Source organism: Eufriesea mexicana, unplaced genomic scaffold (genome assembly GCF_001483705.2).
Source record: "Eufriesea mexicana isolate 0111107269 unplaced genomic scaffold, ASM148370v2 scaffold5561, whole genome shotgun sequence".
Lineage (NCBI taxonomy): Eukaryota > Metazoa > Arthropoda > Insecta > Hymenoptera > Apidae > Eufriesea > Eufriesea mexicana.
This window is the reverse complement of record NW_016913558.1, coordinates 942122-954157: the sequence shown is the minus strand read 5'-3', so window position 1 is coordinate 954157 and position 12036 is coordinate 942122. Positions and strand designations below refer to the sequence as shown.

The window sequence follows — 12036 nt, the reverse complement described above, 5'->3', positions numbered from 1 at the left end:
AACCTGAATACAGGATCGTCGCGACCGCCTTGGTTGCTTACCGGAAGGGGTACGAGCAACGTGGACGTGGCAGCCTGCTTTTCGTCAAACTGTTCCGCGATCGTGAAAAAGCTCGCGGGGTGGCGTTGTACACTGAAGGAGCCTAATTTCGGGGATGCCGGGGGTGGAGGAGGAGGAGTAGGAGTTAGGGTTAGAGTTTTCGGATGACTGGAACATGTTTGGGGAGGATTGCGAGAACCGTGGAGGACTTTGGTCTCCTCTATTGGATATCAGGTTGATGGGAAAACTCTTTGGGGGGTTGGTCCTCGGATGGATCGGTTGGATGATGATGGAAATTGGGGTGTTTGGTTACTCTGACTGGGGAATTGGAGAATGAAAAATGGGGGGAGGGGCCAGGGTCGGAGAATTATAAGATTAGGGAATTAATACATAGACTCGACTTTTGTTTGCGAATTTCTGTAAACTTACTCTCTAGCGATAATTCATCTATCCATTAATCATTTTAGAATTGGTATGGAATTTAGATGATCATTGGATAGGTTAATCCAATGGCAATAGTACTGTATAGGTGGCTATACTTAGCACTGTATTGTCAATTGTTAATATCTCTAGCGATAATTGATCTATCCATTAATCATTCTATTGGCTTCTGCTGAAATGTTAGACAACTTAAAGAACACCTAACACCGTTAGTATACCGAATCGAAGTACCCTTTGTAAGACACGAAATTTAATAAAGTGTCAGTAGAGTCGTTTTAACTTCTTTCGCTGCAAGTTAGGTTAGGTTGCCTTTGATACAGATGGCGCTGATCGATCGTTAAATTTTACCTGGGTACTTACGACTTACTGATTTTAGCATCTCCAATTATATCTTATTTCAACGATTAGGGTAGAAATGGAAAGTTATTTACGGAAGATTCATATAGGATTATATATGATACACTATATACACCTGATATTATATAGAATCAAATGTACCATAATATATATTACATATGTATCATATTCTATATTCTATATGACACATACGATAATAATATATAGTCATACATATATAAATATACTATATATACTACATATATTATATAACATATACACAGACAATACTATGCTTATGCTGTACATATACTACATTGTATATTATATTTTATACTTTATAATATATATACATATATTGTATATACAGTATCGTATACTATACTATATATTGCATCACACTGTATATAATACACCACGATAAATCTAACTTTAGAAAAAATATATTTACTACATATATTATATGTCACTCTATGTACTATATATATAATGTATTACTCTATATATTATACATACTACACATATTATACAACATATATAACATGCTTACGGTGTGCATATACTATATTATACATTATATTTCACACCGTATATAATATATACATATATTGTATATACTGTACTGTACACTATATATATATTATGTTATACTGCGTCGTATAGACACTACATATACATACATATATATAAAATTCTATATGTCACACCACGCTGTATATAATATACCTCGACAGATCTAACTTTAGAAAAATGGAGTACATGTACATTGAACGAGCCTCGATTACCAATACCATCACGATAGCCACTTCGCGAAAGCATCGTAAATTAAACGGAAACCGCAATTTGAATAAAGCGTACGAGACTGCTAACGGGAAACTTTATTTTCCAACCATTTTTCCCGCCAACTGCCAGCCCCCTCCCGCTCGCCGCTACCCCCCGCGTCTTTGACCGCGCGTTTTCATTATCGCGTTGCATTTGTTTCGCGATTTTCGTTGCGACCGCGCGGCATTATGCATCGCACAAGCTCCTTTTAACTCGTTACACAAGTAACTAAACAAAACGGTGGAAGGTAGGCTACGTATTGAAATAAAAAGAGCGAAGTTGTTCGCGGTTGTTTTCTGTCTCGTTAAACGTTGCTTTTACACGGACAAGCACAGGCTTTCTGCAACCGCTGCGAGCTGTTTTTAACGCTCTGCATTATGCAGGATAATTCATCAAAAGTAGAACGCTTAATCGTTGCATTTAACTGTTATAAAATAATACGTCGGCCCGGCGAAATTCCTCGATTTGCGAAATTTTGTAACTGCAAGCGGAATATACGGGACAAACGGCGAGAAATTTTCACGTATAAGCGTTACTTCTTCATTTTTAACAACGAAATCGGTGACCCTTGAATCTTTCGATGTATCTACTAAGAAATAATAATTGATCATGTAAGTGTTTTCTTCAAAATTTGAAAATGAAGATCGAAAGATTTTCAGCGTTTTCAGTTCTTAATGCCTCCGTGTGTAAACCAGTTTTAATTGCGTATGCGAATCACTGTTCCGATTTAGAATAACGCAATAAATACGAAAATTCTCTTAAAGCTACGCGTTACGTGCTATTTATTTGTTATTTTCGATTGAACGTTATTTAATATTCCAATTAACCCTTACACGATGTCTTTATCAATTACCAGCATTCGTGACGTATATATACTTCGACGAAATGTGAATCTCGTTACCTAACCTAAAAATAAACTAACCCGTTAATAATAAGAGAGACTACGATTTTGCTCATTCCTCTATTTATAAGTTTAATAATAGCATACCGCCCTCTGGCAGGCATAAATGTTACGAAAACGAAGCAGACATGATCGAACGATAAAAGAAGGTAATGTTATAACAATGGAATATTATTTAAACGTGGTCATGTGCGCCCGCGCGCTCGCGTAATGACGAAACGCATATGGAAGGAATCATAGTCGAGATAAAAGAGTTCCATGAGTCATACATGTAGAATCTTGACTTGATGATCGTAAGTGATCCTTGACGCTTAACGGCTCCACGACCTCGATTTTGGTAAAACAAGCGGAAATTGGTTAAGCGTCCGCGCGCACTGCTTTTGTGCAATTGTATGCGTCAGCGAATCTCCGACAATAATGTTCGTAATTCGGAATTACCATTTCACGAAAGCATTCTCTCGGGTTGATTCGTGTTTACGCGAAATCTCGTTCGATAATGTCACGGAAAAATTGGAAACTATTTTACCGACCGTAGTAAAAGCCTAACATCGAAAAAAAGATTTTGAATCTTCTGAAAATATTGTAGATTACGACTGAATAAATTAGAACGGAAAACTTTGCGGTATAAATGTTGATACATATATAACTGTAAATACGCCATTAATCGTGATAAATGTTTAACATTCATTAGACTTGAAATACGTTAGAACGAAAGTAAAAGGTTATGGCCATCGAAGAAATGAACAGACCATAAGGAGAAATTGGTTTGTCCTCAGAAAAGTGAAATCCACATGTTACGTGATGCATGGAAAGCGAATATAGATCAAAGAAAACTAAAATACGTTTTGCTTTATTAACCTTTACGATTTATTATTCTAAATTTTATTTTAATTTCGTTTTGAATAAAACAATTGCGATAAATGGTTAAATGAATTATCTAAGTTGAGATAACTGTGATTGCATCGAATCACGTAGAAACTGTACATGACCGTTTTAATGTAATAATTAAATTAATAATTTTCCAAAATTATTATTACATATTATTAATACGTAGTAATAATTTTATGTCGGTTTGGTAATGATTGACAACTTTTGTTGCTTGTTAACCTCATTATGTTTTAAATTATATTTTGATTTTAATTTTAGACAGTACGAGAAAATAAAAAGTCACGATCTTCCAACAAAACGAAAGGTAATAATTACGCTAGTTACTATAATATATGATATAATACGTTTAAACTCGTTTTGTTTCAAATTTATAATTAATTCTTTGAATGTTACTTTCTACTTACGTTACAGTCTTCTGACACGTCTGAAAATTTTGAGTAATGTAATTTCTTTCTTCGTATGCCTCTACTCACAAAGAAAATTATTACGAAATATTAATAACATTTTTGCTCAATGAACAAACCGCACTAATTAAAAATAATTATAAGAACTATACTGACATACAATTTCAAAAAATCCGTTTGAAGAAACAGAAAACTGTGAACGTAATCTAGTGGTGGAAATTATAAAATTCGAAAGAATCAACAAATAGAAATATCCCGTCGATAAAGATGGTTACTGTAGTTTAATAAAAATTTAGGAGTTTTAGGATTTCAATACTATAATTTTTATATTAAAAAATGTTTTTCGTTTAAAAATTAAACTTTTATCGATTATATATAAAATTAATTTTGAAATATAACTGTTATAGTACTAAAATGATAAATTAAAAGTATTTTTAAGTAAAAACTAAAAAACAAAATATTTTTAAATGTGGGTGTATATATATGTATGTATACATGACATACATATATATTAATAATATATAATATAAATACAAATTAATATAGAAAGTCATACAAAATTTTTATTGAGAACACGACCATATTTCAGTCTTTCGTGTTCCTCCTTCATATAAAATTCAATTTGCAATATATCATATAAGGAATTATTCAATAATCTTATTCATTTAATAATATATATTTTTGATGACATTGATAATCATACGCATCTTATAAAAAGACATTTTTTAAAACTTTTTTATTACATAAAATAGATAAAATAACATATTAAAAGTATAATCCACTTTTCTTTTGTGAATAATGCTTTTCTGAATTCATTTATTAACATTTAGATGTTAAATTACAATTATATTATTGTTATAATTAAATATTTCATTTACTTTTTTATTACCACTATGGATAATAATATAATAACCTTGTTGTTTTTAAACAATTAATAAGCAATTACAATTACAAAGAAAATTTATAAGACTAGATGTCAATACTTTAATTAAAGGAAATGAATATTAAAGAAAATACAGCATCCTATCGTATGGTATATCAATGCCAATATTAAGATAACTTATCATAAAATTAAACACATATTAAATGACTCACCGAAACATTTGTGCCAATGTAACTACTTTAGTGCCACAGCAAACGTGCTTACAAGTTACCTATGACAAAGAAAGATATTCATATAAAAATTAAGATTATCATTTTTATTTTATATAATGTATTTGTAATGTATTCACATTTGTTTCATTATTTAAATAATAAAGTATTACTATGAAATATTGTAAATATAAACACAAAAAAAAAGAATACAAAAAAGGACACTAAATAATATTAAATTAATTATCAACTTTAAAGCAAACATTATATATTTAATATATCATTAATATATTATCATGAAATAAAAATAAACTTGCATTTTTTTAGCAATATAAATATATACAATAAGCTTTGACATGTGTTTAATGGAATAACAACAAAAAGCTGCAAATTTTGTTACACCTTCATAACAAAAAAAATCGATAGTAATTTGCAACTACTACTTGCTACGAATTTAAGGTCATATTATATAAAGAATTGATTTGTAATATAAAATTTCATCAATTAAATTATCAAAGCTATACGTAGAAAGTTTGATTCTAGTCGACAAGAGCGACTACTCGGTCATTGTATACTTGCCAAAGTCAAGGTCGTCCAACTTGCCATTGTAAGGTCAAGTCGTCATGTTTACAATGTCAAATCGGAACTGTAATTCACGCGACGTTGCACACACGCACATGCCCACGCACTAACATTTCCAACGAACTTACGACATTGTTCGTAGCTAAAAAAAGGCAAAGCATCCCGGCAGGACTGAATAACCCCATTAAAAAGTTCTACGAAAAAAAGTTAGGTTAGATCAAAACCGAACTGAATAACAAGCCGGTAACAGCATACTGTATTGTGCAATTCTACTTTCAATACTTTCACGATACTTTACGTGACATGACGATTTTTTTAGACTTTTTTCGTCAATAGATCACGACAAATAGCAATTACTAACAATGTAATTACCTATCAAATTGTAGAGTACATGCGTTAACAACGAGTTTTTGCTTATTTAACTTTTTGCTAGCGTGTAATTCGTCTACTACCTAATGTATCTGACATCTTATTGCTGTTACTATATTCTACACACTACCCGGCTATCGTGTCATAATCACACATAAAAAATAATACACGATATTACCACTAGGGCTTCGCGTCTGAATAGTACCAACACTGCAGAAACACTACCAACATGATATTGCAAATAAATCTTAACTGTGTTTTGATTTTTGTAATTTTGTGATCCTAATTATGACAAAAACTCCATTATCACAATATGTATTCATATATGACCATAGTATACACATGATACATAGAAATAAATAAATATACATAAATTTATACTTCTTTAAAATTATTAAGAAAATTTCCTATTATTTAAAAAAATTCAAATAACGATAAGGGAAATTACATATAAGCTGTAATAATTAATAATTTAGATGTATAAAGGGCTTTTCTAAGGATATAATGTAGTTATTATAGAATCCAGTATTATTTTTTTTTTTAATGAAATATTTTATTATTTTTCTATTTTTTATAGAAAAATATATTTTGAAATAAATTTCACGTAGACAAAACATTATTTTATCACATTTTACATACAACAAACAGTTAAAAATATCATCTATCATATTCCTCCAGAAACTGTTTCAAAAGTGCATTATTTAATGGGATTACAAGATGTTCAACACTATCAATATTACGCTTTATTTTCACTAGTTTATGATCTATGAACTCAGTTAATTGTGCTCTTAACGCTAAATCTGAGCTTACGAGAAATCCTTCACGAGCAGCTCGATAAAGGTCTTTAAATGCCATTCCTAATAAGAGAAACAAAATTTTAAATAAATCAAATTAAAAATTACAAGATACTATAAATAATTTTTTTAATAAGTTTCAAATTACCGGTAATATTAGCATTACTGCTGTTATTCAACTGATATTTCACAAGCAATACGTAGATTGCCTTGGCATTCGAAGTTAAAGAAAGGAAAACATTATGAAGAGATGACACAGCAAGAGCACCACTTTGCTGAACCATAAGTGAACTTTCATAAGATGTTTCTTCTTGATAAGATAAAAATGTTGTTGTGTCCCACCAAAAGAAATTAAATTTAGAATGTTTTGTATGATCCCATACTAAAAACGTACAAATATACAAAAATGATTAGAATTAATGCTAAAATTAATGTAATGAATTGATGTAAAGAAGTAATGTATTAATATTTAAAAAAATATAAAAAAATGAAGCATACATAGTGGAGCATTTATATGATCTACTGATGCCAAAACACAAATATTTGGTACACTTGCAAGGCAAGACAATAAATCTTGAGCTTTATTTGAACGTAACATTATGCCATCTATATTATGTATTAATAAATAAAGTCTGTCCTTCGGATTTTTTGTTAAAACTTTTTTAATAAGATGTATACATTCAGTTGTGTTGCTAGAGCAATTTAACTCCAATAAATCAATAATTATACCATCCAAAATCTGAAATATATTACATCATTTTAATATTTACATTTCAATTCTATTTGTATAACTTACATCTTTTGTAGTTAAACTAGGAAAAAATCCATTTACTACTAGTGATGGATGATAAGATATACTCTTATGAAAATCATTGATTAAACATCTCTTTGAACCTAAACCATAAAGTAATATAGTGTATCCTTGCCTACAAAATAAAGTAATATTACTATATTTATTACAAACCAATAGATTTTAATATATTATTTATTTTTAATACTTACTCCATAATAAAATACCACATAGGAAATAATGAAGTGTAGTTTTGAGTTAATGAGTAAATATTTTTTTTATGTTGTGAGGACACATAATTTTGATTTGCTAACAATTGTTCTAATTTTTCTTTTGTTAACCGAGTATTATGTAAATATTCTAATGTCCGGTCAGATGTAATTATTTTCTCAGATTGTGTAGCAAAGTATTCGTCACTTTGCATATGCTTCAACAATATAAAGAATAACAGTGAATAATTTAAGTACAATTTATACCCATTTATGTTTATCATCTTCTACTTACAAAATCCTTGTAAATAACTGAAGGTTTATTTTTTTTGTTTATTCTTTTTGGTGTACTCAATATGTTTGATTGCAATATAAATTTTTGTTTTCGAAGCTTTGTTTTCATTTCATTTGTTTCATCATTACTAAAATCTGTATTTTCGCTCTCAGTTGTTTCATCTTTGCTATCTTCAGATGGTACATAATCACTATGTTCAGATATACTCTCACTTTCACTTGAAGTTAATCCAGTTTTATATCTTTTCTCAATAACAGCACCTAAATAAAGAATTAAAATTATCATGTTATATTGATATCATTGAAAGAATACTATATTAGTTTGTAAATTATTATACCTCTTGCAACCTTTTGACTTTTCTTAAGTATTTTCAAGTTTCTTTTGTCGTTTAAATTTATTTTTTCAAGAACTACTTTAGCTACAGGTAATGTAGTTTTATTAACAGGTGTACGACATAAGTGTGCTTTTTGTGTCATGGTACTTTTTTTAACAGGTGTTTGTAATTTATATAATGCCTCTCCACTTACATCGTCATTTGAAAACAATTCTAAATAAATAATATGTACTTAACCCTTGAAAAATTACAAGAATAATGTGATAACGAAAATATTTTTAAAAAATTACCAACTGGTTTTTGTATATTTTCTTCTACATTTTTAAGTTCTTCTTTTATTATATTTACTGAATCTACATCAAAATTTTCATCTGAATCTTCATCTAAATTAGATGATGTATACTTTGTAGATGGTCTTCCTGTAATACGAAGCATTATTGATAAACAAATTATAAATAAATATATTTTTGAAAATTAATATTTCAATATATCATTATTAATTTTATATATATATTACCTTCTACGCGGGCTTTTATTCGAGAAGATCGTCGTAAATTTTCAGTAATAGACATTTTGTATATTTTCTAATTATTTTAAAACTGAGCACCTAAAGAATTAATACTGATTAAAAAATATTAAAATTGCAGTCTAAAAAATAGGCGCTTTTAACTAAAATTAATCAATGATAATTAACAAACCTAGTTTAACCGCTTGACGTACATACTCCAAAAAGTTACATCTGTTACGCCATCGCGCGGAAAATCTTATATTAAATAGACAATAAATAATATTTTAACAATACAAATTAGATATGATCGTAATAAATTTGCTACATTGAAATATCTATTATGTAAGTTACTATATAAATTATGCAATTTTAAATCAATAAATTTCAATATACCGTAATTGTAAACCGTACTTTACTTTTCTATAGTTGTTAACATTGCAGAATATCCTTAATAACGCTTAAGAACTAAACTATTGTAAAAGTTTAAAGTGATATATCGAATATTGTAAGGCACATGTAGTAGATTCCAACCTATAAAGTATTCAGATTTGTTTTTACATTTATTGTGATGTTGTTATTAAATTTTAAATGTGCTAGTAGAAAACGTATTTAATAATAACACGTGAAAATTTTACTGATTTAAATACTGCATTTATATTTATACCATATACATTTAATGTTATATTTAACTCATGCATATAGTGCATTAGACAGTAGTCCTTTGAAATATAGAGTAGTATGTAAAAATTGTGCAAATTATATTTTATATAAATATTAATATGTGTATGTAATACTGATAGTTTAATGAATAATATTATATGTACCTGAATCTTAATAATTTAAAGACCTTAAAAACTACAAATAATTTTATTGAATAAAAATTAAAAAATATAATTTTATAGTCTTATCAAACATGACTGATCTAGATGTGGAAGATTCTTTAACTAAGTTAAATACTCAATTAAATAAAAGTATGGTTTTGATGGATACTATGGAAACTGAAATATCTCAGCCAAAAGGTAATAAATCTATAAAAATTAATACAAAAATTCAACCATTAAGCCCCTCTAATTCAACACCTGCATCTCGAAAAAGTATTCTGAAGAAAACTAAGAACACAATTATAGTAGAGACAGAACAAAATGTCACAAATAACATTGAAATATTAAATGAAATAAATCATAATAGAACACCAATGAATATTTCATCTACTATAAGACCACATAATGTAAGCAAAGCTTAATATATATATTTTTTACTATTGACTTTGTATCAACTTATTTTATTAATTTTACTTCAGATCAATGATTTGATACAGAAAGAAGATTTAATTGTAGAAACTACAGATACTACATTTAGCTTAGATGATTTATCTGATAATGAAGACATATGGATTATGGATATCCCTGGAACAGTGAGTCAAATGTATTTGGATATAAAGATAATATATTGTTAATGTAAGTATTATATCATTTGTAGGTAGATCCAAAAGAACTTAAAGGCCAGACTTTAATGTTTGGAGAAAAATCTAAATTTAAAATTAAAGAAGAAAGATATTGTACAGTGAATCATGAAGTAAAATGTAATGTTACATGTGTACTTCATACTGGAAAAGTAAAATCAAGATATAAAACTGGTAATTTGATTTTTCTTTACTTAAATATATAATTAGTAATTTTTTATAACATTTTGTACTGTTTTTATATAGTTAATATGAAACCAGCAGGCACAATTACTGTCAGACGAAAACTTTCAAGTATTTCGAAAACTAAACCAATGCAAATAGAAAACTGCAGTGTGCCATTTCCAAAAAATTTGAGAATTCGACATCCTTTATTTGGTGTAAGTTACGAAGGTAATGTCAGAAAAATGTAATAAATGTAATAAAATAATTGGTTTAAAAACCAAAATGGTAATAGGAAAATACAACATAAATCATACTGTTTTAAAACTATTTATGATTGGTAAATTGTATAATACATTATCGATAAAAATTTATTGACATCCTTACTTGTTTATATGATATTAAATTAACATAAAATAAATTGAAATATTAATTTTGGGTGATTTTATATTAACTTGACAAATGCAAAGAAAAATGTAAGGTTAGATTTTTATATTTTTAAATAAAACATAATAATTGATTTTAGATTATCATGAAAAGTAGTAAAGATGTTATTGTAATGTATCCCGTATTAACAACAAATGTAGATTGATAATTAATAATTTTAAAGACAAAATTTGTCCAATGAGAATATACCCTAGTTTATCCGATACTAGGAACATTTGTTCTTAACGATTGGTGTCACTGTGAAATCAGTCACTGATTATTTCCGAGTGCGCGGTAAATATAAAATAGAAGAAACTGTAAACATAAAAATTTATAGTGGACTTTCAAATATCACAAAAACATTCACTAAATATTCATTTTATATTGCATATAAATATGAATTTATCAAGTTGAATAAAAAAAGAATCGAAGGTAAAAATTTTGTTACACATAATAACGTAATCGAAGTTTTGGTTGACATGCGCCTTCAGAATCCTTTACCTATGCGCCTTTCTTTAAATACCAGTGTATGTAATGTCCGCTTCTGCGCAGTCGCGGTGCGCATGCGATCAGATCTAGAAGACTGTACAAAAATTTCCCAGTACAGAAAAGAGATTTGTTAGTGGAAAAGTTGTAACGTAAGTAAACAAGAGTCAAAAAATTTGGATTGACGAATGCGTGAACATAACTCCAGAATCGACAAAAACAGTGGCACGCGATTTTCAAATCCTAAGGATTGTCAAAAAGTTATCCTATCGTACGAAGTTAAGGTTAAACGAACCAGGTATACCCTGTAACCAGTCCAGGGTATTTAGCAACCCCTCTGACGACAAATCATTCAATCCTTTGTGACGTTCGCCGTGAACCATACCATGTTAATCGCGCAACTGCAATTTTCCTTTCCATAAACTGAATATTTAAGTTGGGGGCTTTACTTGTTTGCGTTCGAATTAGGATTACGTTTTTCAAAAGTAGGTACAGGAGACATGAGAGATCGGTGAGAGTCTTTTTCTTTTACGCGCAAGATCAAGACAACGACCATTGGCTAAAAAGGGATAAAACGAATGATGGCATCGTTGTTCTATCTATCTTCCTTTTCGTATGTCCATTTCTTTCTCTCTCACTCTGTCTCTAGCCCTCTCTGTTGCTTTTTCTCCTCCTCTCTTTTCTTCCCCCTCTTTC

At 29.0% G+C, this 12036-nt stretch overlaps 3 protein-coding genes across 4 annotated transcripts in view; 2 read left to right on the top strand and 1 right to left on the bottom strand.

Moving 5' to 3' along the window:
• Nucleotides 1-6531: 6531 nt before the first annotated feature.
• On the bottom strand, nucleotides 6532-8904 carry Orc2 (origin recognition complex subunit 2). The gene is made up of 9 exons (XM_017906557.1): nucleotides 8814-8904; nucleotides 8587-8715; nucleotides 8300-8509; nucleotides 7963-8222; nucleotides 7671-7885; nucleotides 7465-7594; nucleotides 7167-7407; nucleotides 6817-7050; nucleotides 6532-6731 (listed from the first exon to the last, which is right to left on the bottom strand). The coding sequence occupies exons 1-9, from the start codon at nucleotides 8866-8868 to the stop codon at nucleotides 6532-6534; spliced, it is 1674 nt and encodes a 557-aa protein (XP_017762046.1). The 5' UTR covers nucleotides 8869-8904.
• Nucleotides 8905-9708: 804 nt separating this feature from the next.
• On the top strand, nucleotides 9709-10679 carry LOC108552153 (uncharacterized). The gene is made up of 4 exons (XM_017906562.1): nucleotides 9709-10032; nucleotides 10105-10218; nucleotides 10284-10440; nucleotides 10513-10679. Exons 1-4 carry the CDS (start codon nucleotides 9718-9720, stop codon nucleotides 10677-10679), a joined length of 753 nt encoding a protein of 250 aa, XP_017762051.1. The 5' UTR covers nucleotides 9709-9717.
• Nucleotides 10680-11437: 758 nt separating this feature from the next.
• Cnot4 (CCR4-NOT transcription complex subunit 4) overlaps nucleotides 11438-12036 on the top strand; it is an 8187-nt gene continuing 7588 nt past the window's right edge. For both annotated transcript variants that reach the window (XM_017906584.1, XM_017906583.1), the window contains exon 1: nucleotides 11438-11492. The gene's annotated coding sequence lies outside the window, so the exon portion shown is untranslated. The remainder of the gene's footprint in view (nucleotides 11493-12036) is intronic.